The sequence below is a fragment of the Acinonyx jubatus genome, chromosome C2, assembly GCF_027475565.1.
Source record: "Acinonyx jubatus isolate Ajub_Pintada_27869175 chromosome C2, VMU_Ajub_asm_v1.0, whole genome shotgun sequence".
NCBI lineage: Eukaryota > Metazoa > Chordata > Mammalia > Carnivora > Felidae > Acinonyx > Acinonyx jubatus.
The window spans coordinates 126,820,775-126,844,157 of NC_069384.1; the positions used below are offsets into that span (position 1 = coordinate 126,820,775).

General features: G+C 52.4%; 1 protein-coding gene and 1 long non-coding RNA gene across 2 annotated transcripts in view; one reads left to right on the forward strand and one right to left on the reverse strand.

Annotated features, from left to right (window-relative positions):
• The window catches only part of SLCO2A1 (solute carrier organic anion transporter family member 2A1), an 82,420-nt gene extending 59,529 nt beyond the window's left edge, over nucleotides 1–22,891 (forward strand). The window contains exons 4-14 of the mRNA XM_027061811.2: nucleotides 1,877–2,104; nucleotides 2,967–3,065; nucleotides 5,602–5,738; nucleotides 7,516–7,594; nucleotides 8,146–8,310; nucleotides 9,366–9,555; nucleotides 11,254–11,419; nucleotides 13,766–13,929; nucleotides 17,326–17,390; nucleotides 19,820–19,943; nucleotides 20,924–22,891. Of these exons, the coding sequence (XP_026917612.1) occupies nucleotides 1,877–2,104; nucleotides 2,967–3,065; nucleotides 5,602–5,738; nucleotides 7,516–7,594; nucleotides 8,146–8,310; nucleotides 9,366–9,555; nucleotides 11,254–11,419; nucleotides 13,766–13,929; nucleotides 17,326–17,390; nucleotides 19,820–19,943; nucleotides 20,924–21,044 (1,538 nt within the window). The 3' untranslated portion in view covers nucleotides 21,045–22,891. The remainder of the gene's footprint in view (nucleotides 1–1,876; nucleotides 2,105–2,966; nucleotides 3,066–5,601; nucleotides 5,739–7,515; nucleotides 7,595–8,145; nucleotides 8,311–9,365; nucleotides 9,556–11,253; nucleotides 11,420–13,765; nucleotides 13,930–17,325; nucleotides 17,391–19,819; nucleotides 19,944–20,923) is intronic.
• LOC128315300 (uncharacterized) lies at nucleotides 9,786–11,257 on the reverse strand. The gene is made up of 2 exons (XR_008297986.1): nucleotides 10,941–11,257; nucleotides 9,786–9,961 (listed from the first exon to the last, which is right to left on the reverse strand). It is a non-coding gene; the product is annotated as an uncharacterized LOC128315300 (long non-coding RNA).
• Nucleotides 22,892–23,383: the final 492 nt, after the last annotated feature.

Sequence of the window (23,383 nt, forward strand, 5' to 3'; positions counted from 1 at the left end):
TATGTATTTTGAAAGAGAGTGTGATCAGGGGAGGGGCAAAGAGAGAGGAAGAGAGAGTATCCCAAGCAGGCTCTGCACTACCAGTGCAGAGCCTGACACAGGGCTCGATTCCACAGACAGCAAGATCATGACCTGAGCCAAAATCAAGAATCGGATGCTTAACCAACTGAACCACCCAGAGGCCCCTGGTAGTTATATTTTTAAATTTTTTGAGGAACTGCCATACTGTTTTCCATATGGCTGCACCATTTTACATTCCTTCCAGCAACGTACAAGGGCCTTAACTTTTCCACATCTTTACCCAATACTTGATGTTTTCTGTTTTGGTATACACACACACACACACACACACACACACACACAATGACCATTCTGATGGGTGTGCAAAGATATCTCATTGGGTTTTGATTGGATCAGGCACTATTGTGGGTGCTACTTCAATGATCTGTATACCACAAAAGGCTGGAGAATTTGTAAGGGCAGAACCTATGCCTGTCTCAGTCACCTTCTTGTCTTCACCTGAGTGGTATGTCTGCCCATAGTCACTATTGGCCAAATAACTGAACAACTGAGGACGAATGAAATTTGGCCCAGGAATCTTTTCATGACTTAGCATCCAAGCTTTCTCCCTGTCTGGATGGCCCTGACAAGAAGACATCTTGCTGTCCCTTGCTGTTCCTGGGACAGGACTCCCTGTTTGATGGGGGAACCCTGCAGGCCAGCAGTTTTCAACTGTGTCCTATACAAACACCAGCGTAGAGGACAGGTGAGGGTGGGGCCAGGCTGTACAGAGCATGTTGTGCCTGGGGGAAGAGAGAGGGCAATGAGGAGGGCAGAACCTCCCTAGCCCCACCATCCAGAGCAGCCCTGGGCAAAGCATGAGGGGCAGATCTGGTCCACAGCCTTCATATTTCCTCTCTGTAGGGCTTTGAGGCCCACTTAGATCAGGGCTATACCCTCTCTGGGAGCATCCCAAATGGGAATTCGAGGAAATCGTGTTAGTAGAGCAAGATTGGTGACTTCAGTGGTTTCCATTGGCCTGGACAAGGTAAGTAAAGAAGGGATCTTATGGGAAGGGAGTCCTCAAGAGCTCTCAAGGCCTTGGAGAGCTGACAGTGCTTACTGGTTGGTGTGGGCATGAGATGGCAGTCCAGCCTGACCAGGTCCCCACAGCCATAGGCAGCATGGTACCCACTGGAAGTTTCTGGGGGCCTCACAGAAGGGTCTAAGGTGCAGCCTGGCTCCTGGGTGTGCAGCCTTGGCTCCCCATTTGTAAGAGGAGAGATTGAACTAGAAGGTCTCAAAGTCCTTTCCAGCTTCCCAAGTCGTATGATTCTTGATTGCTGCCCATGTTTGGTAAGGACATTAAATGCCTTTGGCAAAAGGCTCTCCAGTATGACACAGTGCCAGGCTTATCCAGGAATCAGGCTCAAGGAGTCATGACACAGGAGGGACACATCCAAGGTGGGAGTGACACTGTCTTCTGTGAGACAGAATAACCTTTGTCCTGCTAAAGAGAGCCACACCCTGGGGACCCCAGGCCTGAGGCTGAGCACAAAGCACTTCAGGCTGGTAAGCCTGGGGTTTGATCCTGGATTCCCCTTTTGCAACTGGGGGATTCCTCCAGGAATTATGGCATTGGTCTCCATGCACCGCTCCCTGCCTGTTACCCATAGAGGACAAAGAATGGTTCCCCATGAGTGGATAGCGTCCTCTTCCACCTAGGAAGGGCTGCTTGCAAGACAGGAAGCCTACACTCACCTTTCTGTCACCTCCACTCGCTCTCAAAAGGCCTGGGAGAAAGGCCAGCTTCGGAGGCCGGCTGGTGGAACCCGGAGACTGGGGTGGTGGTAACCGGCATGCTCTCTCATTGCAGGGAACAGCAGCCGCTTCCAAGCTGAGCTCTGTCAGAAGCACTGGCAGGACCTGCCCCCCAGTAAGTGCCACAGCACCGCCCGGGACTCCCGGAAGGAGACCAGCAGCATGTGGGGTCTCATGGTGGTCGCCCAGCTGCTGGCAGGCGTTGGGACGGTTCCCATTCAGCCATTCGGGATCTCCTACGTGGATGACTTCTCTGAGCCCAACAACTCACCCCTGTACATCTGTGAGTCACAAGCTTGAGGAAGGCTGTGGGGAGGGGCCCAGTCCTGATGTGGCACTCCTTCAGGCCCTGAGGGGCTGAATTGAGGCCTAACCCTCTTTGTGCCACAACACAGCAAATGAGGGCAGAGCTTTGGGGAGCAAATAGATCTGGTTTGAAGGCCAGCTCTGTTAATCTACCAGATGTGTGATCCTGGGCAGGTAGCTGGGCCCCAGGGCCCCAGGTTCCTCACCTACAGAACAGGGCTAATAGTATCTGTGCACTGGGCAGCTGTGGGATTACATAAGTAATGTATATAACCACTGAGCTGCATGCTGGGCACACGGCAGCTCCTTTATCAGCCCCTTAATGTTATTGTCCTGTCCTCCAGGCACGGGCCGGGGTACACATGTCTTCCCAAACCGTCCACTTAGGGGCAGTTTGGCTTCAAAGAAGCAAAAGCAAAGCAGATAACAGACGACCATCTGACAGCCCCATCCTTCCCTTAGAGCACGGCACAATGAGCATTCTCAGGGCCCACATCCCAAACCAGACAGGGCACACCCACCCACTTGGTGGCCCCACAGCTCCTGCATTTGCAGGAAGCTTCACCCACCAGCACCCCCAGCAGGAAACTTTAAATGCTGAGGAGGCTTTTCCTCTCTGCAAGTGGATCTCTCTGGCAGCTGGCTGGAGGAGAAACAGTTCTGGTTGTGCGCATCTCAGGACCTTGAGGGATTCTGGTCTTGTCTATGGGAAATGCCTTCAGTGTGGACTTGTCAGGGCCAGGGGACAGATTCCTGACATCTCAGGAATCCCTCAGCTAGGGAAACAGCCTGGTACCCTTTCAATCTCCTCAGCCTCCTTTCTCTGCTCCCATTTCCAGCCATCTTATTTGCCATCTCTGTATTCGGGCCGGCTTTCGGGTACCTGCTGGGCTCCGTCATGCTGCAGATCTTCGTGGACTACGGCAGAGTGGACACAGGTGAGTGTGGGCGAGGATGCCCATTCCATCACCGGTTCCACGAAGCAGCCTCCCAAGCCCCAGACAGTCGAGGAAAAAAATGAAACTTCCACTCCAGATGCTCAGGACTCCTCTTTCCCTCACTCATTCACTCCTGCAGAGCCTCAGACAGCCAGCCAGAAGCAGACAGCACACCTCCTCTTCCCAGGCTGGGCTGGAAAACACACTTTCTGTCCTCAAAAAGTTTGTAACAGGACACCTTGAGACCTGGGGCAGGGCCTCAGGTGTTGCTAACACGGCTGGCCGTCTTGGTGGTGGTATTAAAAATAGTTTTATGGGGGCGGCACCTGGGTGGCTCAGTCAGTTCGGCTCAGGTCATGATTTCATGGTTCGTGGGTTTGAGCCCCACGTCTGGTTGTGTGCTCACAGCTCAGAGCCTGGAGCCTGCTTTGGATTCTGTGTCTCCTTCTTTCTTTCTGCCCTTCCCCCCACTCGTGCTCAGTCTCTCTCTCTCTCAAAAAAAAAAATAGTTTTATGGTTCTTTGATTCTAAGATGGTTTTGACTGTTTAAAAAAAAAAGATCTGATAAGAGCTGTTTTGAGGGGAAAAAAACCAAGCAGTACACAAAATATACACATGGATTATGAGTCACATCCAGAAGGGTATAACATCGTGTTTAACTCTGTGGGCATTGGTAGTAGACAACCTGTGTCTAATGCTGATTCCACCTCTCACTGGCTGAGTGCTCTTTAGCAAGTGTCTTTATCTTTCTGTGCCTCAGTTTTCTCATCTGTAAGATGGGGCTAGTGATAGTAAAATAGAGTCGTTGTAAGGTTTAGCACATGCCTGATATATATTAAGAGGTTCACAGGTGTGAGCTCTTGTTCTTCACAAAATGGTATGGACTAAATCACTGTGTATCTTAGAAAGAGAAAATACAGGGGCGCCTGGGTGGCTCAGTCGGTTAGGCGGCCGACTTCAGGCTCAGGTTATGATCTCGCGGTCCGTGAGTTCGAGCCCTGCGTCGGGCTCTGTGCTGACAGCTCAGAGCCTGGAGCCTGTTTCGGATTCTGTGTCTCCCTCTCTCTGACCCTCCCCCGTTCATGCTTTGTCTCTCTTTGTCTCAAAAATAAATAAACGTTAAAAAAAAAAAAGAGAGAGAAAATACAATCCATAGACCAGGGCACAAGCACTGAGTTAACCATTCATGGAGCCAGCCCCATGATGAATCCTGCAAGGGCTCCTCGCCTTTGTAAGCTTGTTCCATGGCACCCAGCCTCCCACAAGGCAGGGAGGGCCAGCACTATAACAGAGGGGCGGGTGAAGTGCTTTGGAAGCTCCAAGCAGGCAGGAGACAGTGCTACTTCCTGAGGTGGGCAGGGAGGGCTTCTCAGGCAGCTGATGTCTGCATCAAGCCCCACTGATGGGTGGGATTTCTGCAGGTAGTACTGGGAGGGAAGGCCCTCCAGGTGGAGAAAAACTCGTGGACAAAGCCAAGAGGTGGAATGTGTGTGGGGTGTGAGGGTGATACATAAAGTTCCTGCCAGCCAGAAGATATGGCTGGAAGGCAGGTCTGAGCCAGACCCTCAGGAATAATGCTCTCAACAGTTCTTGACACACAGATCAGGGTCTGCCCATCTCACAAAGAATGTAGACAGGCATTAAACCTGCCATGCTGCCAGAGTCCACAGACTCCTGTTCCTGGGGACCATCAGACCATGATGCCTTCCTTGTGGTATCTCCTGCCTTGACTTCACATGATGGGGAAAAGCCAGGGGAAGCTTTCTGCCTCAGGGTCAAGCCATCTTTGCCCTTTTACTGGCACTTCCTGAGTTGATTCTTGCCTCTTATTGTCCAAAAAGACTAGCAGCTGAGCTCTCAGTACCAGGGACAGTGCCTAGAGATGTCTGTCATTGGCTGCGGGCTCTACTGCTACCTTCTCCTTCCCTCTATGCCCCGTAGTTTCTTTACAAAGAGAAACACAATGGCAGACTCTCAGATGCAGATGGGAGACCTGCCAGGAAAACCATTTCCTTTGGAGGCCAAGGAGCCCACTCTGATGATTGTTGTTCCTTCAGGCTCCTCCTAAGGACTATGGGGATTCCTTTCTTAGGGTCAATAAAGTTGGGAAGCAGTAGCATTCAGTGGTTAAGAATGGATAAAATTGAGCAATCAAATGGCACTCACTAGCCTTAACCTTGCACCAGGGCAAGGTTGACTTCTCTGGTCCTCAGTGTTCTGATTGGTTAGAGGAGAATGGATGCAGCCTCCTTTGCTATTATTCCTACCAGGGGTTGGGAATAAAATAAGGTGAGGCCAAGGTTCTGATTCCTTCAGCCTGGGGATTCTCTGATGCTCTCCTTTATGCAGAGTGGCCGCTATGCTCTGGAGACCAGATGGCCTGGAGAGGGAATGTTGTCTTGACCCAGGTTCTAGCTCATGGCTTACCTCTTCTCTATCCTGGGAAGAAAGTTCCCTTGATCAGAGGCCCTCATTCCAGTAAAGTGAGATTCCGTATTCATCCAGAAAACACTTGTTCCCTTTGCTTTCTCTCCAGCTGCAGTTAACCTGAGCCCCGGAGACCCCCGGTGGATTGGAGCCTGGTGGCTCGGGCTGCTCATCTCCTCAGCCTCCTTGGTTCTCACCTCTTTCCCCTTTTTTTTCTTTCCTCGAACAATGATCAGGGAAGTGGAGGTAAGGTTCTGAGAACCCCTGACTCTACCTATAGAACTTCAAGAAAGGGAGGTGGGGATCAAATTAAACCGAACTGAGAAGCTGCAGCAAGTTAAGCAAATTCTGCATGAAATCTAAATGAGTTGCATGATACAGGACTTCTCAAAGGCTTTAGGTGAGAGTGCTGGTGAATTCCCTAAAGATGGGTTCTCACCAGTGTTCCCTTACCATTTCAACACCTCAGGTGTCAGGACAGCTTCAGGGAATGTAGTTTGGGAAACTACATGAGTAGTTGAACAAATGAGTTCATCTAAACTGGGATAAAGAGTTAAGAGCTAGTAAAAGCAGAATATATGACCTGGCACCATCCGAACCTGCAGGACTGAGTGGGAAGGGGGTCCCTAGAGCTAAAGAGCCTAAGGGTGGCCTGAGAGTGAGCTTACTCTGAGCACTTGGACCTTCCATGTGTCTGCCAGCCCTGTCTGCTGGGAACGAAGTCAGGAAAGGATGAAAATGGAAAACAGAGAAGTCTGGTGGGGCTCTGATGTTAGGCTGAGGGTCTAAAACTTAAAGTTCTGGGGCACTGCAGTAACTGGGTGGCCAGCTGGGTTGAAGGTCAGGGAGTCAGGGAGGAGTGAAGGCTGACCATCTGAAAAAGCCGGTGTAGAGACAGGGGATGAGACCGAGCACCGGGGCCATGGTTGCTGGACAGCTGAGGCAAGGGCAGGCAGAGATATTCTTGGAGGGGGTGCCAAGGACTCAGCAGTGAGCCAGACTGGAGGAGAAGAGGGACCGAAGTTAGCATCAAGGTTCTGAGCCAAAGCTCCACATTGGGCAGTGAGATGTAGGCCCCTGTGTGGGAGGAGGAACAGGGGTAGGAGAGCCTTCGCTTGTCTTGGGGAAGAGTTTTGGAGGTTGGCAGTACATCGTGGTGGTTTTGGAGTCAGGCAAACCTGAGTCTGAGTCCAGGTGTGTCACTTAAAACCTTGCCAAGTGATCTTGGACAAGCTTCCTCGTGTCTAAGTTTCCTTTACAATACTGGAGATAGAGCACCTGTCTCAGAGGAGGCCATGAGGAGTGACAGTGCATGTGGCATGCTGGGCACAGTGTCCAATGTGGACTAAGCACTCAGTGCATGGGAGCTCCCACGCCTGGTAGTGTGTTCCCCTGGGGGGCCGTGCACACCTGTGTAGGGGTGCAGAGCTGCAGCTGATGAGTTCATAAGTGGTAGGCGAGCTCGCTGAAGTGGTATGAACAGAAAGCATGGGCCAGGGGCCAGGACCAAGCCTTGGTTGAGCAGGACTCAACTCTGGGCCCGGAAGGAAGCAGTGACTCCATAGAGGAGATAGAAAGAAAGAGCTGGAAACAGAGGTCATTCTAGACCAGTGTATCCCAGAAGCCTGCAGCCCCTGGAATCTGAGGACAGGGAAGAAGTGCAGCCACGACAGAGAGACAGGGAGTGAGATCTGATCAGATACCTTTTGGCATCAGTCACGGGAAAGTTAGAGGTGATAACATGCTCAGAGGTATTTCAGGAGGCATTGGCATAGATGTGTTCTGGCTGGCAGCCACAACTCTGGGTTCACTAACATGCAGGTGGTGTTCGTTTCAAGAGAGCATTCTCTGGGTGCCCTCCCACACCCACACCCACACCCACACCCACACCCACACACACCTGGGGTGGGCAGCTCACTGCTGCCCATCCCTGAGCCACCAAGACCAGGAGGGTCAAGGGCCTCAGCAAGGGTCACAACAAGGAGCCTCGGACATTAACATTCACCTCCTTCGCTGCCTTCAGAGGTCTCCTGCCATAGTGGACGAGGCAAGGAAGATGGACGAGGTCAAGCCAAGAAGCTCCCTGCTGGATTTCATTAAACGTAACTGACTGACCTGGCAAAGCCCTGGAGGTGGGGGGGGGTCTGTCTTGAGGGAGGTTCAGGGGGTACCCCAGCCCATGTGGTATTGTGTGTGGTGAAGGTCAGTAAGAACAGGTGGTCTGTAACTGGCCCATCTCCCAGGAGGGGTTCTGCCAGGGGTCCTGGTGACTGCTTCTTTGCAGGTCTCAGGAAACTCAGATTTAGCAGTCAGCCCTGCCTCCATGGTCTGGCCCCGTGTTCTGTCCCCTCCTTTCACATGGAGGTGGCTGTCATGTGAGGAGAATGCTCCCAGTGTTAGTCCTATTTCTATCCAGCCTCCGCCTGATATCTTGTAGGCATGTCCTCATTTTACTTAGCCTGTGAGTATGTTGAGTGGGAGTTGAGCAGCTCTGTGCCCCCAGACTGGCCACTGAACACTTTGGTGCCTCAGATCTGCCATGAGAAAGAGAGGAAAGCTGCCTGGAGGAGGAGGAAGGGCAGTGACCTAGTATCAAGGTACCCCTGGGATGACTACCACGAAGGCCTGGCCCCTGACAGCCATCTGATTACAGGGTTTCCCCGCATCTTCCTGAGGTTGCTGATGAACCCGCTCTTCATGCTGGTGGTCCTGGCCCAGTGCACCTTCTCCTCTGTCATTGCCGGCCTCTCCACATTCCTCAACAAATTCCTGGAGAAGCAGTATGGTGCCTCCGCAGCCTATGCCAACTTCCTCATTGGTGAGTCCAGAGGGTGAGGGCGCTGTAGGAGCTAGGGGGCCTGCCTGAAGGAGAGGCTGAGCCCTCTGCCGCCCACACAGGATGGGTGAGGCCAGACCGGACACAGATAAGAGCCAGAAGAGGACTGTGGCCCTGGGGAAAGAATTTTAAGGACACTTTTCCTGGTTAGCCATCTAGAAGGTCTTTGGCAGATCTCTGGGGCCCCTATAATTCCAGGCAGGGAGAGGCAGAGGCTGGGGTCTGCCTTCCTTTCCAACAGAGGAGCTGGAAGCCTAAGGGCTTCCCAAAGGTCCTGACATCATCCGGGGCAACAGAGGAAAGAGAAAGGTGTAATTTGGGACTAGGCAAAATGCCTCCTGGTTTTTTCCCTTCTTCACCAAGGACCTGAATACATTCGCCTGGGTAAGGAGTATGTGGCCCAGTGACTCTCCACCCTGGCTGCACTTTAGGACCCCCTGGACAGCTTTAAAAAGTACAGATACCCAGGCCCCACCCTCAGTCAATGAAAGCAGAATCTCTGGGTGGGGCCCAGCATTGGTATTTTTTGCCAATTGAGATTGAGAGATTCCACTGATGTGGTCCCAACAAAGTACTGAAGTGAATTATTGAGCCCAGTCCACAGGTGAGCTTGACCATAGGGATGTGGCAAGGTGGCCAGGGCCTCACCCCTCTAGCTTTCAGGCACCAACCAGCACATCAGGCAGGGAGCACCACTGTGTGACTCATGTGGTGACAGTGAGGGTGCAATGAGGGGCCAGGTAATGAAAAGCACTTACTAAATGCACATTCAACCCACATCCCTGTGACTGCAAGGGCCCCATTTATTTCTCTCTCCTTTGCACAAGCAGGACAATCTGCTACATCAAGAGAACTCTGTAGATGTGTCTGGCAAACAGTAAGCGCTGAATTAATGTCAGCTCTTACCACAGCATTTGAATGTATCAAATGTCCCTTCAGGTAGTCGTGTCTCCTTGTCCATGGTTCAGCTCAGTATCTGCGGCTCCTCACAAGACTCCCAGTCCTGTACACCCAGACCAGCTTCTCTTTACCTGTAGGTGCTGTGAACCTCCCTGCCGCGGCCTTGGGGATGCTGTTTGGAGGAATCCTCATGAAACGTTTCGTTTTCTCTCTGCAAACCATTCCCCGCGTGGCTGCCACCATCATCACCATCTCCATGATCCTCTGTGCCCCTCTCTTCTTCATGGGATGCTCTACCCCCACTATAGCGGAGGTCTACCCCCCCAGGTAATGGGAATGAGAGGTGAGAAGATCCCCTTCACTGAGGCCAGAGCCTGGATCTGGCTGTCGTGCATCTTCCTTTCTGCTTCCTCAACTCCTCTCTTCTCTCCTTTCCGCTTTTGATCTAATCTCCTGTGTGGCAACTTAGAAAATGAGGCCTTGAATAATATGCTCACTTATGAAAAGAAATCAGAGAGTCCTATTGGGTCACCAGCAATCAGGGTCAGAGTTCTGTCTTTTGTTTTGTTTTGTTTTGTTTTGCTTTGTTTTGTTTTGTTTTTAAGAAGTACCAAAAACTGGTTAATTTGGTTTCAGGATGAATCTGTAGGGCTGTGAGCCTCAAGAACCAGGAAATAAGCTATGTTTAGCATCAGCTCTGTGCCAGCTACAATTACAAAGTCTCCTTGAGCTGCTGAAGAAAGATAAGAGAAGGGGACTTGAAAAGATCTGGGAAAGAACAATGAAAGTGATGGCAGACTCAAACAAAATTAGGGCAGGTGAGGAAGAGGGCAGGTAAAGTACACCTGTCGGTTTGCATAAAGCAACCTGGTCCTAAGTTTTGAATCTGGTGTCATGTTCAGGAAGAGCTTTAGGGGCCTGTGAGGGAAGGGTGCTGAACAAAGAGCATTTGTTTTTACCTGAGTGCCCCTTCCAACGACTTCTTTTACATTTTGCCTAACAAGGTTGCGTTTGGACATACTGTACCTTTCTGTCTTGGTGTTTTCTCTTTTTCTCTGAAATTACCTCTTCTGTCTTTGGTGGGTGAAGGAGGGACGGGAGGGCTGCTCAGGGCAGGGACCACTCCCCCCCCCCCCCACCACCACCAGGGTGCGTTGTTCTGCAGGCTGACTGTGGATTGAGAGAGGCCGAGAGAGCTTGGAGCCCCTGGGCTGCTCTGAGTGGGGGTTTTTAGTACAGGGCTCTGTCATCAGACTGGGGAGAGTCTGGCACAGCCCTTTGTAGCTGGGGAAAGTTACTTGTCTCATCTGCAGTTTTCTCATCACAGAAGCAATGGAATTAATTGAAGAGTTGTCATGGTGGCTGGGTGAAAAGCCGTGAGCATGGTTCCTGGCACATAAGAGGCACCCCATTACTGTTAACTATCAGTGGTGTCATTGTTTTAGCAGCCCCCTGGCTTGAGGTTTGTCAGCCTATGCCTACCCTCCCCAGAGACGATCATGAACATCAGATGTGGCGGGGGGGGGGGGGTGGGTAGAATGGTGAGGTCAGCTGGTGAAGCCCCCTTGGGTGCAGCACAGGGGGTGGAGCGACCCAGGCAATGTCTCCATAGACCCAGAGACTGGAGCCCTCTCGACCCCAGATTGCCTCAAGGAACCCCAGCCTTCCCTCGGCCTGAGCACAGATGAAGGAGAAGGGAAGGGAAATATTACCTGTGACTTTGCATAGCATCTGCTGTCTCTTTCATAGGAGTCCTGGCTGGTTGGGTATCTTGACGTCTTTCTTCAGTGTGGGTTTTGCTGACCATGCCTTGCCGAGCTGCACCTGGTGATGCCATGAGCCCTGATCAGGCAGTCAATTCACCATCAGCTCCGATAAGCATCATTCAGGTCCCAGAGTGGCGCTGGCCCAAGACAGAGACACACAGGCACACTAAACAGGCGGGAAACTCACACTGGGCTGGCGTGAGGAGACTTTTCTTTGGTCTTGCTTTGTTTGATTCCCCATTTCCTGTTTTGCTGGCAGGACATCAAGTCCTATACATCCACAGCCTCCTGCCTGCCGCAAGGACTGCTCGTGCCCAGATTCCATCTTCCACCCGGTCTGTGGAGACAATGGAGTGGAGTACCTCTCCCCGTGCCACGCCGGCTGCAGTGAGATTAACGTCAGCTCGGTAGCCTCCAAGCAGCTGGTAAGGGTGGGAGAAGCCCCGTGGGGTCTCTGTGCTCAGCATGTGCCCTCGCAGACCACTCCTAGGCTCCAGGATGGGCAGACTGCCACCCACCCCACACTCATTCCCAGCTTCTGGCCTCTGGGCCACACCCGCCCTCTCTCCACCTCCCCTTCCCTAAGGTCATGACCAGATGCCTACAGCCCAAAGTCAATTAAAGATTGGCCGATGTTCAACAGATTCACATTCCTGAGGCCTAACAATGCTCAGAGCAGAAACAAGCCAAAGAACTGCTTCAGCTGAGGCCTTTGAGCCTCATCCCGAAGGATCCTAACGGGCATCCTGGATCCTGCATACTGGCTGTGTGGAAAGCCACAGAGGCAGGCCTAGATAAACTGAGGGCAGAGGATCTTCTGTGATGTGGCCCCAGAAGGTTAGAGCTGGAAGTGTGACCTAGGGCATTCAGTGGAACCTGTCAGCCCCTACATGTGGCCACACAACTGACCTGAAGTCCTGAGCTATTTAGGGACAGATCTGGGACTAGAACCCAGGACCCGGCCTCAGTCTGGGACACATCTGTTCAAGGTCACATATCTCCTCACCAGCAGCCTTCCAGTGGTGCAACCCACATTCAGTATGCCCACCTGGCAAGGCTCTAATAGCCCTCTGAGTGCTATGCCTCCTGGATTCTAGGGTCAGTCAGCAGCAAACCAAGTCAAGACATTTGTTCAGTTATTCAACAAATATTTAGTGAACATCCCATGTTCACTAAATGGCCACAGAAGTTGAGGATTCAGCAGTGAACCCATCAGACAAGGTGCCTGCTCTCACTGAGTTTGCATTCTATCAAATAAACGCACAAGATAGTTTTAGAATGTAATCCATGCCCCCAAGAGACTTAATGGACAGAGAGTGTCTGGGGGCCTCCCTGAAGAGGTGACATTAGAACTGAACAACCAGAAGAGGAAGACCCTAGAAAGTCCTGGAAGTGAGGCATTCCAGGTAAAGAAACAGCAAGAGCAACGCCCTAGGGCATGACCTAGCTGGGTGCAGGAGAAAGCAGAGAAGGCCAGGGTTGGTGCTGAGAGGCATGTCACACACAGGCCAGGCCGAGGATTTGGATCTACCTTTTCCTAAAAACAATGGAAAGTCTGTTCAGTTCTGCTAAAGATGCCCTAAGGAAAAGCATACGCCTCATTCCTTTAAGCCTGTGTGGAAGGCATGGACAAGGCTAGCCCCACTTAGCATCATCCTCTGAGAGCAGGGCAAGGCTGCTCCCACAGCCACCTCTGTGGGCAGATGGAGGACAAAGAGTGCAGACATGATGCTCTCTCCATTGTCTTCTAGTCAAATGAGTCTGTGGTGGCTTCTGTGGTTTCCTTATCTGTATTTACTTACCTCTGACTCATCTGCTTCCAGAAATCATCTTGACAGGTTTCCAATAATTACACAGAGCCATTAGCATAATATCAAGAACAGACGGTAAATTACAAAGGGAAAAGATCTATGTTAAAAAAAAAAATCCAGACTGAGGGAACTAATAGCCATACTGCACATAACTTATTTCTGAGCTTCCTGGCAGCCAGAACAAAGAAGGTGTGTAGTTCCTGCTGTCTGCCAGAAGGGGGCAGACTAGCTCCTTAGTTCTGGTCCTAGCCTTGTAACTGCTATGACACTTAAATGGTCATAGGCTAGTCCATCAGATGCTGTGAAAGGTAAGGTGAAGGCCACCTGTCACGGGCAGTGGCCACCAAGGCCAGTCTTACAAGAGCGCTGAACCATCTGGACTTGCAGATTTGAGACAGGGACCTCCTTCGCTAGAGGCCTTCACAGACGGGAGGAGTTCCGCTCAGGCAGAGGCCTAACAGATGAAGAGCTCAGTGGATTCAGCTAGGTTCCCACTGCTGTCTCCTATTTATACCTTTCTTACCTTCCGTGCAATAAGCACACAAACTGCAAGAACACCACCCACAAAACCACTGTTGCTGGGCACAGGCCGGCCTGGCCCTGAAGAGAGCCCTCCCAGCCCCTGGTCCCAAGCTGGGTAGGCCTTGCCTGGCAGTGGGATCCTGCATGTCCTGATGTGAGTGGAACCGCTGGAGGGGCCCAGCCCATGCTAGACGACCGGTTTTGGTGAAGATGGTTTTGATTACCCAAACAGAGGTCAGAGGTGGTATCCATGGGGCACCTCGAACCCCTCACCGGGTCTGCTCTCCAGCCTCCACATGCAGCATCGCCCAGCTCCCCAGGGCAGAGCTGTCAAAATCTGAGGGGCTCTTAGGCTAGAGCTGGTGCAGGCGTTTGTCACGTGTGGAAGCCAAATAATAACAGCAGATTCCCCCCTCCCCTCTCCCTCTCCTTCCCAAGACCTATTTGAACTGCAGCTGTGTGACCGGCGCGTCCTCTTCAGCCAAGACAGGATCATGCCCCATCCCCTGTGCCCACTTCCTGCTCCCGGCCATCTTCCTCATCTCCTTCGTGGCCCTCATAGCCTGCATCTCCCACAACCCGCTCTACATGATGGTTCTGCGGTGAGTGCGCCTCTCCTTCCCCATGCTGCCTGCTTCTGCCTCTCCTTCCTTTCCCTCAGAGTCCTTTGAACGCCAATCTGCAATGCTCTTTGGATGATGCGGGACGGTGATACTAACACGACAATGCGGGGGGCCCTGCCGAGCCAGACTTGGTGCGGAGCCCCTCACTGTGCTGCCTCAGTCTGTCTCAGGGCACCCATGTGCCCTGTTGGCACCTCCACTCTGCACTGAGAGACCCCAGCCCTGGGAGGGCAGAGCCATGAACAGTTAAGTCCTGATGAAGCCGGGCTGCCTGGTTCCATGCTGTGGAAATGCCTGTAGATTCAGTCATATTTAAATCCTGGAAGAACTGAGAAGAAGGAGGAGAATGGAGTTAGATGCACAAAATCAAGGAAGAAAAATGTGAAAAGTTTTTCCAGAGACAGAATGAAGGCTATGAGGAAGAATGAAAATAAGAAAAGCCCAGTGTGTGAGGAGCCAGGACCAAGTTCTCCAGTCAGAAGGGAGAAGCTGGCCAAGGTGGGAGGGGAGGACAGAGGTGTTCCATTACAGTGGCGGTGAAATGTCTCTGAAGTTTTAGCAGGGAACTGACCCTTCCTTCACCTCATCCTCTGCAAAAGGGAAAACAACATTTCAACCAAGTTCACCTAACCCACCCCTGCCCGCCTCTTTCCTGTCCTCACCCACCTTGAAAGAAGAAAGGGAAAAACACAGGATTTGGATGCCCATCGCTAGGGTCAAAGACCCAGCTCTGCCATGCGTTGGCTGAATGCCAACCTCACCGAGTCTCAGTTTCCTCATTTATGAAAAGAGGTTAATGATAATTGACAGGAAAGGACTGGTGTTAGCATTACCTGGTAAATTGCCTTGTAAATATAAGGTATCCTACATATTAATTATCATTATTAACCAAACTCTAAGAATCATTAACAGGTAGCTAGGTGCCAATGACCTATTTTTCCCAAAAGGCTAGGAGATGAAGAACAGAAGCAGCCGCTTGTCAGGACCTGGGATTTTATCCTAATTATAAGTTAGCTTGCAAACTACCAAGCTCCTGTTTTTGTTACTGTTTCAAGAATGCTGGCAGAAGACAGGAGACTCCTGGTTCAAAGATAAAGGACTATTACTCACAGCACAGTAAGGAGCATGAACATCATTTATCCTTGTGTTCCACATCCCATGGGGTGACCTGGAGCACCCAGGTGTATGTTTCACATGCAGTGAGCTTATGACACAGTGAGGAACACTGAGCTTGAGAGAGTCACAGCTATATAGACCAAGACTGCTCTTAGTCTAGGGGAAGATTTTACCCCATGCCTCCAGGTTGCTCATTGCAACCACCATCCTGAGAAATGGCGCAGAAAAAGAGCAGTCAGAACCTTGTGTTCTTAGCATATTCCACAGGAACGTGTGGGGATGCTCAGAGCCAGAGCATTTTGCTTCTCCCAATACCATCAGTACCCTCTTTCTACCACTCCCCACCCTGTGCATTCCAAGCATGAGTACTTTCACCTGAGGCCTCTGGGTGGGGTTACCTCTTGCACCAGGACCAGATGGGCCGTGGAGGACCCTCTAACCCTGAGAAAGATCTGTGGGTGGCCAGGATGAGGAGAGGGAACAGGATAAGGAAATTTCACAGGGAAGTCCCTGAGCAGTCTGCCTCCCAGAAGACTCCAACAAGCCTTAGGGATAGGGAAGCTGTGGAGAAGGAGCATCATTTCAACCACAGGATGGGCTTTCCTCGGAAACCTCTCCCTTCTAAGTCTGGCAGGGGCTGAAGTGAAATTGAAGAGGCTCCAGGACCCCAAAATTGTTTAAAGATAAATCCCACTGGGAAAGATGGGAAAACAGATGCTATTTAGCGTGGAGAAGGTGAAGCTTAAAGATGACTTTGTCGGTGACCCAACTGTTGTTTGTACCCTGACCCCCAACTAGGCATGGAAATACAGGCTGTGAGGGAAGCGTCACCAGAAATGTGGAAGGAGAGAGTGGGCAGAATGCCAGAGTTAATTCACCTCCAATGTCAGCAGACACCATAAGAGGCTCAAGTTGTCCATCAGAAGGCAAACTGGGGTGCCCAAGCCCCATTCAGTTCAGAATCTAGGGGAGTCTGCCCAGGGACAATGACCAAGACTTATGAATTGGGCCACTGGAGGGACCTATAGGCATAAAGGGAGCATCCATTAGATTGAGATTTGAGGCACTTTCCACTGGGGGGTCCCAAGTGGCTGTCTTTTTCCCCTGCTGCATCCCATGAGTACTGTTTTCACTGGGCCTTCCTTCAGAGGAACTGGAAGAGGGTCCCATTCCTCTCTGCTGGCAGGACTGTGGGGACAGAACAAAACGTGTGCAGAGACCTGGAGATTAGTTCTGACTTCCCTTCCTTGATGTCCCCTCGGCCCCGAATGCCCTTCCCCCACAGATACCCACCCAGAAGTGTGGGTTTTCAGAGCACAGAGAAGCCTGATGCTTCTGCAGGCCACCTCCTGGCTCCCCACCTTGTGGATGGGGTGTCCTCCTTTTCTGCCCCACACCCAGCTGGGATGGCAGGGCCTGGCAATACCACTGACAGATAGCTTCCCCATCTCTCTCTGAATCTCCTTCCTCAGCCAAACATTCATCCCCTCTTGAGGGAAGACGGGTAGGGGTAAGACTGGCTACATAATCTGTAGGATCCAGTGCAGAATGAAAATGGGAGGCTCCTGGTTCCAAAATTATTGAGAATTTCAAGACGGCCGCAGCAGACCGTTAAACCAGACGTGGGGCCTTTCCGAGGGTGGGGGCCTGGGAGGCTGCACAGGCCACACGCCCAGGAAGCTGGCCCCAGGGAGAGGATTCTTTTCGTCGCACACAGAAGCCTACAGCCCAGGGGCCTTAATTAGACTTTCATCAGGGATGTCTTTATTGCTATTTACACTCCATGGGAGTTGTTCAGGCCTGCTGCTCTGAACACACCCTTCCCCATCCTTCTGTGCGTTCCCAGCCTTTTCTGCCCTCTGCCTCTTGGAGGGGACACTGGGCAACCCTGAAAGTCACAGGGACCAGTGGTTCTCAAATGCGAGTGTGCAACAGAATCTTGTGGAGGGCTTCCTAAAGCACAGATGTCCGGGCCCCGCTCCCAGAGGATCTGATTCTTAGGTCTGAGGTAGGGCCTGGGAATCTGCCTTTCTAACAAGTTCCTGGGGTGTGGGGAGGTGCTCATGCTGCTGGTCCAGCGATGATGCTTTGAGAACCACAGATATAAACAACAGGAGCACTTGGCTGAGGTGAATCCAGTCGGTCAGGTGGCTGTCAGGCCACTGGAGGGCAGGTTCTGGCATGCTCTGAGGTTGGCTGCCCCTGAGCGAAGGCACAGCCCTCAGTCCTCCGCTGCTGACTTCCAATCTTCCTTTACAGTGTGGTGAACCAGGAAGAAAAGTCATTTGCCATTGGGGTACAGTTCTTGCTGATGCGCCTGCTGGGTAAGTGTCTGCGATGCCCCCTTCCTTCCTGGAGAGTGGCACCAGGCATCTGAGGGCTGTGAAGTGCAGGTTGGGGCTGCAGGAAGCCCTCTCTCATCTCTGCTGTGAAGAGAAGCTGTGCATAATCAAGCATCAGCAAAGGCCAAGACCCTATATGGAAGGTTTCCCTGTTCCTTGAGGTTAGGAGAGATTCCATCTATGGCATTAATTCCAAACAAAACCATGTAAGAAAAATGAAAAGTGGACACAGCTGAGAATACCTAATAAAGAATTGAAGGCAGGTATTTTTTCATCTCTCTCCAAGAACTGGCTGTAGGAACAAAAACCCTGCATTCCTGTCCCAGAACAGCAGCTGAGCCCAGCCCTGGCTTCCCTCCCATTTTACAAAACTCCCTCCCTTGCCTCTATGCAGCAAATATTTCTCATTGAGGTGGGGTGGGGGGAAGCCTCTGTCGACAAGCCCTGCCCACGCTCCAGCAGCCCAGAGCCCACCCTCCATCCAGAGGGATGGAGCTGTGAGCACAGGATCAGTAATGCTCCCCACCCCCACCCGAGGGCAAGCTCCCTGGGGGCATGGTCTGGGGGAGGCTGGGGCATGTGTGGACCTCACCGCCCTTTCCCAGAGGCTCGTGCTGGATCCTCCCTTCTTGACACATTCAGGAATCAATGAGCAGACCCTTGCAGTGACAGGTAAACCAAGTAAAGGGACTAAATTCAACTGAGTATGAAGGACCCAGCATGTGCACACTGCAGTGGGGAATATGGCAATTGCCCCAGAGGGACTTCAGTTGCTATGGGAGTGGACTTTCTGACCCTACATGCCGAAATCCCTGCAGGGCCCACCGTGCATTATTATCCAGGAGCCAGGCCTCGCTTGGCCCTCCATTATTGTTCTGGGGTGTGTTGGTGATGTGCCTGGTGGGGCCTGCTGAGCGAGAACCTTTGAGGAATGAACCAGCCTTTTCAATGGGATTTCTCAGGCTCGGGTCACTTGCTCCCCTCCTTCCAGCACGGTGCCTTCGGACCCTCCTCCTCAGGCCTGTATTACCAGCATGGAGGATGCAAGGCAGTGGGCTCTACCCTGTCCTGGTGGCAGAGGCACTGCCGTCACCACACCTCCTTGCTGTCATTTAGCCTATCATACATGATTCATGTATAACTTGCTCCAAAATCTCTGCTGGGAAGGAAACCCTGCATTCTGCTCAACACAGCCAGCAGCTAGGACGGGCTCTGAGGACCTTCTCCTAGCCGCCTTGCAAACAGTCACAGTCCCACTGCTCAAAGCACCTGCTGCCTTTGTTTTCTCATTGGAGCTCAGACAACTCCATCTGGAACCACAGTTAGAAAATCCAGGCTGAAGGCATTTCCATTCATCACCCATGAACACAGCCCCACTCTGGGGTGGAAAGAAGGACATGGATAAAACCCAGCAAGTTTTAAATTACCCACTGAAATATGGTTGAAAATTTCTCTGGATTTTGTTTCTATTTAGGGAAGCATCCTTGGTGGACAATCCTTGTGGCCAGTTTCCATCCCCCGCTTAGCTGGAGAGTTGGAAGTGAGCAGGGTCTGAGTAGAGAGGCTGGTTCTCAAAGGTTCCCATTATGGGTGGAGCCACAAGCAGATTTCCTCTTTCTTCCTGAAGCAGCTTCTCACAGGGCCCTAAAGACAGTCTGGAGACTGTTCTGAGGGCAGGGTTTGGGGTGTGAATCCCGGACAAGCCCCTCCCCAGTCCCGAGACTGCCTAGAACTGTAGCTAACAATACAGGAGTCATTCTGAATATTTAACACCAGGACGTCATAGCCTCTGCCTCACCACTCAGCTGTGGGGAAGTTCAGGGGGCTGGGGTAGAGGCTCTGAGCAGCCAGAGTGTTGGGGGTCTTGTGGGGGTGCTGTCTCAGCCACAGAGGCAGCCTGTTGTGGTGAAAGATGGGACCAGAGGAAACCAGGGTTCAGAGCCCAGCCCTGACCCTCCCGGCTATGCAACGGTGAGCTAGCCATGCCCACCTTCCTCCTTCTTAAGACAAGGGTACCCACCCACCTGTGAGGACTTGAGGAGTCGATGCCCTCAGGAGGCTCCTGCCACAAGGTGGAGGTCAGCCTATCTCCACTTGGGACCAATCCAGCGTGAGAACTATGTGGTATGTCTGAGCTGGCATCACGGTGGCCTCTGTGACTCACTGTCCCGAAAGGATGGCTCAGGTCCCTTTTCTAAGCCTCTAGTGAAAGAGGAATTCATGCTTTTGGGAAGCTATTCGGCTTTCCAAAGTCACTGTGGTTCCCAGGACTGGGGCAGAGATGGTCTCATTCAGGCAAACCACACAGGGGTGATGGGTGGGTGGGTGTGCTCTCCTGTCACCCGGTCGGGTGCCTCAGCCTGCACCTCCATGTGACTGGACTCTCTCAACTCTCTTCCCACCGACACCAGCCTGGCTGCCGTCTCCAGCACTCTACGGCCTCACCATCGACTACTCTTGCATCCGGTGGAGCTTGCAGTGCTCAGGGAGGCGCGGGGCCTGTGCCTACTACAACAATGATGCTCTCCGAGACAGGTGAGGGCCCGGCAGCCCGCCTTGGGGGGGCTGGAGAGGGGGTCAGGCCCCAGCCCAGAGCAGAGGGCAGCCATCTGCTGTGGCAGCTCTGGGGGGGGGGGGCGGGGAGGGGGCAGCCAGGCTTCTGAGGGAGGGGACTAGAGGGGCGCTGCCATGGAGAGGGACCAGGGGTCACTGGTGACAGAAAGCCATCCAGGTGATGGAGAGAGAGAGAGAGAGAGAGAGAGAGAGAGAGCCCACCAGCACACGCACACACTACTGGGAGCTAGCCCCTGGTCCACAGTCCCTCAGGAGGGGAAGCAGCAGAAAGAAGTTTGTCAAAGGGAAAGGGACTGGCTGCAGTCTGAGGCGAGGCTGTGGCTGTGGAATGATGCAGGCCATCTCCCATGCTCTGAGAGAGGTGGCCCCACCGTGGCTCATGGCACAGGTCAAGGGCAGGTGGGCCTAACCTGTCTCAGCACCCCTTCCAGCCATCTCACCTGTTGCCCATCACCATATAGACCAGAAACCGAGGGGAGAGTGGGCTTCAGGGGGTGGAACAGAGTCTGGAAACGGTGTCTGGAAACGGTGTCAGAGTGGCATAGAAGGCCGGGAGAGGGCTGGACCAAGAGGGCAGTGAGCAGACACCCATCTCCTGGCTATGCTGGGAGGACCAGATGCTCCAAACTGGCTGGGGCTGCAGTGTTGTCTCTGGCCCTGGGAGCATGATGGGGCAGGGAGAGGGGGGCAGGGAGGGGGGCAGTGCAGGGGTGGGGAAGGACTACTGGATTGGGAACATCATGCCTATTCTCTGGGAGGCTCCTGCCCGTGGGTCAGAGAGATGAGGAAAGTGGTCCCCAGCTGGGTGGTAATGGATCCTTACCTGACAACATAGTCCCTGGGCCACTGTGGAAATGATGATGCTCTTCTCCATGGCCCTGGGACCCGGTCCACAAAGCCTCCACACCCCCTCACTGGCCCCGCCTCCTCCTGCTGTACAGGTACCTGGGCCTGCAGGTGGGCTACAAGGCGCTGGGCACACTGCTGCTCGTGTTCATCAGCTGGCGGGTGAAGAGGAACAAGGAATACAATGTGCAGGAGAAGGCTGCGGGCCTCATCTGACCCTGGATGCCCGGCCCGGCCAGCCACTGCCCTGCTCCAGAAAGTGGACCCTGCCCCCCCAACACCCGCCTGTATTCACTGTTAACACATCACTTCCTTTTTTTTTTTTTAAATAAGAGAGAAACCCCAGTCACCATTCGCCTTCCCTGCCTCCTCCTCCCCCAGGATTCCTTAGGTCCACTGTGCACCTGGGCTGGATGGGCACTGAGCTGGAGGGCCAGGTCTTCTCTGGATCCTCAGGAGGCTCTCCTCAGTGCTGGATGACCACCAAAGCAACCCCTGCCCCTCACCAGCCTTGGGAGGTGGGGGTGGTTTCCTAAGTGGAGAGAGGAAAGGCATATCTTCCTAGAGGAAAAAGGGAGAGGGCTGGATTATGATTAATGGCCAGATCCAGGCTAGAGGAGAGGGGAGCCTGGCTGTAGCCCCTTTGAGTCTCCGTTCGGCATCAGCACAGAACCCAGGAGGGGCTGGCCTCCTTCCCCTCAGATCTTTGTGTTCTGCTCTTAAAGGCCATCTTGGAAGCTGCCATGTTGGGAAGTATGGCCAGTCAGTCTCCTCTCAGTTCCCTCATCCTCAGGCACCAGAGCAGGGACCAAGAAACCCTGAGGGTGGGTCATCCAGATGCTGTTCACGTTAACTCTAGACCCTTCTGTGCTAAGAATGCCACACCATGGTGAAGACTTGAGGAGGGCTGTGAAGTGGTCCGTAGCCCGACCTCCCACACCCACAAAGTGAGGACGAGACCACTCAACTCAGACTGATGAGAAGACCCTCCCCAAGTTTTCTTGGGAGCAGACGAGGTGGCCTCACATGGGCCTCCCTGTCTGGACCTCACCCTGTGTGTCAAAGAGTAAAGACGGGCAGTCCAGATGTCAGCAGAGCAAGTGATGAAGCTGAGGGGACGTCAAGGGCTACCAAGCTGGATGGCAAGCTGCAGCTCGCAAAATAGAGGCCAGCATGGTCGGCTCCCCTGTTCCAAACAAGCTTGTATTAACATTTTCTCAGCCTCTTCTCACTTCCCCTCTGTGGGCCTGGGTTGCACTACCCCGCTGCTATGTGGTAAAGGTTCAGAGTTAGAAGTCCACAAAGGAGGCCTTTCATCAACAAGTATTTTATTTATTGCAAAGCAGCTTTGTGCAAGGCAGTGCTAGTACATGGCGCTCCACCGAGCTTTCCTGAGACCTCCCCTCACCTCCCTCTGTCTACACTGGGCCTTCTTCCAGAGTGTGCTCAGTGGACAGCAGCAGGAGAGGCACAGCACGAGCTCAGAGCTTATGAACAGGATCTTGGCCATCAGTGTCCCACCAGGTTGCCCCTGAACCTGGCCCTTTGCCAGATAGACACCTGGCTCACCATGTCCTCTGGAGCAGCTGGGAACTGGTTATTGCCATACACGACTCTCTTGAGTGCCACTCCTCTTAGAAGAACCCTCCAGAAGCATACCAGAAGCCACCTCTGAGAACGGCTTATATGGTAGTAAGCCAAAAAATGTATGTCAGTGGCCAAACTGCCATGAGACTGAAGTCTTTGTGAAAGCCACCATTAGAGATGGCTTTATTTCCTAAGCCACCTTTTTATTTCCAAAGATCTCACTCAGGAAGGGAGGCTCCATGCAACCTCAGGGGCCAGTTTCAGCATTTAAAATGGGTCTGCTTGGAAAATGATTCCCTGCAACTAATCCTGGTCCTTCTTGCTGCGATGTAACCAAATTCTGAAGGCACTACCTTCAGCTGAGCTGACAAACATCGGATGCCAGCCTGCAGATTCTGGAAGATTGGTTGCCCTCCCAAGGCTTTATTCTATTATGATATTGCTATTAATATATTATAATTTTGCTATTGCTGTAACTTGGTTATGAATTTGTACTGTCATGTGTATCTGTCAGAGAGCCCACAGAACTGTACTTTCTGGCCAGAGAAGGTGCCCAGGCCACAACCTCAGGGGCCCATAGCCATGGAGATCGGAGATAATGCGACTCTCAACCCATTAGCCTGGTATAGAGCAGGCCGCAGACGCTCCCTGTTCCTTCAGTGACATTCTGCAGATAACTGTCAAAGCCCACGGTCCTGGGCTCTCAGGAGGCCTAATAATCCCTGCCTGAGTTTATAGCCGTAAGTGGAATTGAACACTAACAGCTAAGTCCATGACATAAATCAGAATTAATATCATAATCATCATCGGTCACTTGGTCACAGCCAGTGCTACTGCTCCACAGCAAATCTTTTCTTCTGATTGCCAGCAGAGAATATAATGGTGTCACCTTCATTTCACTTCTAGAGCAAAGCTGAAGGAACTTCCTAGAGTGCTAGACACTCATAGAGGATGTGGTTAAAATGCAA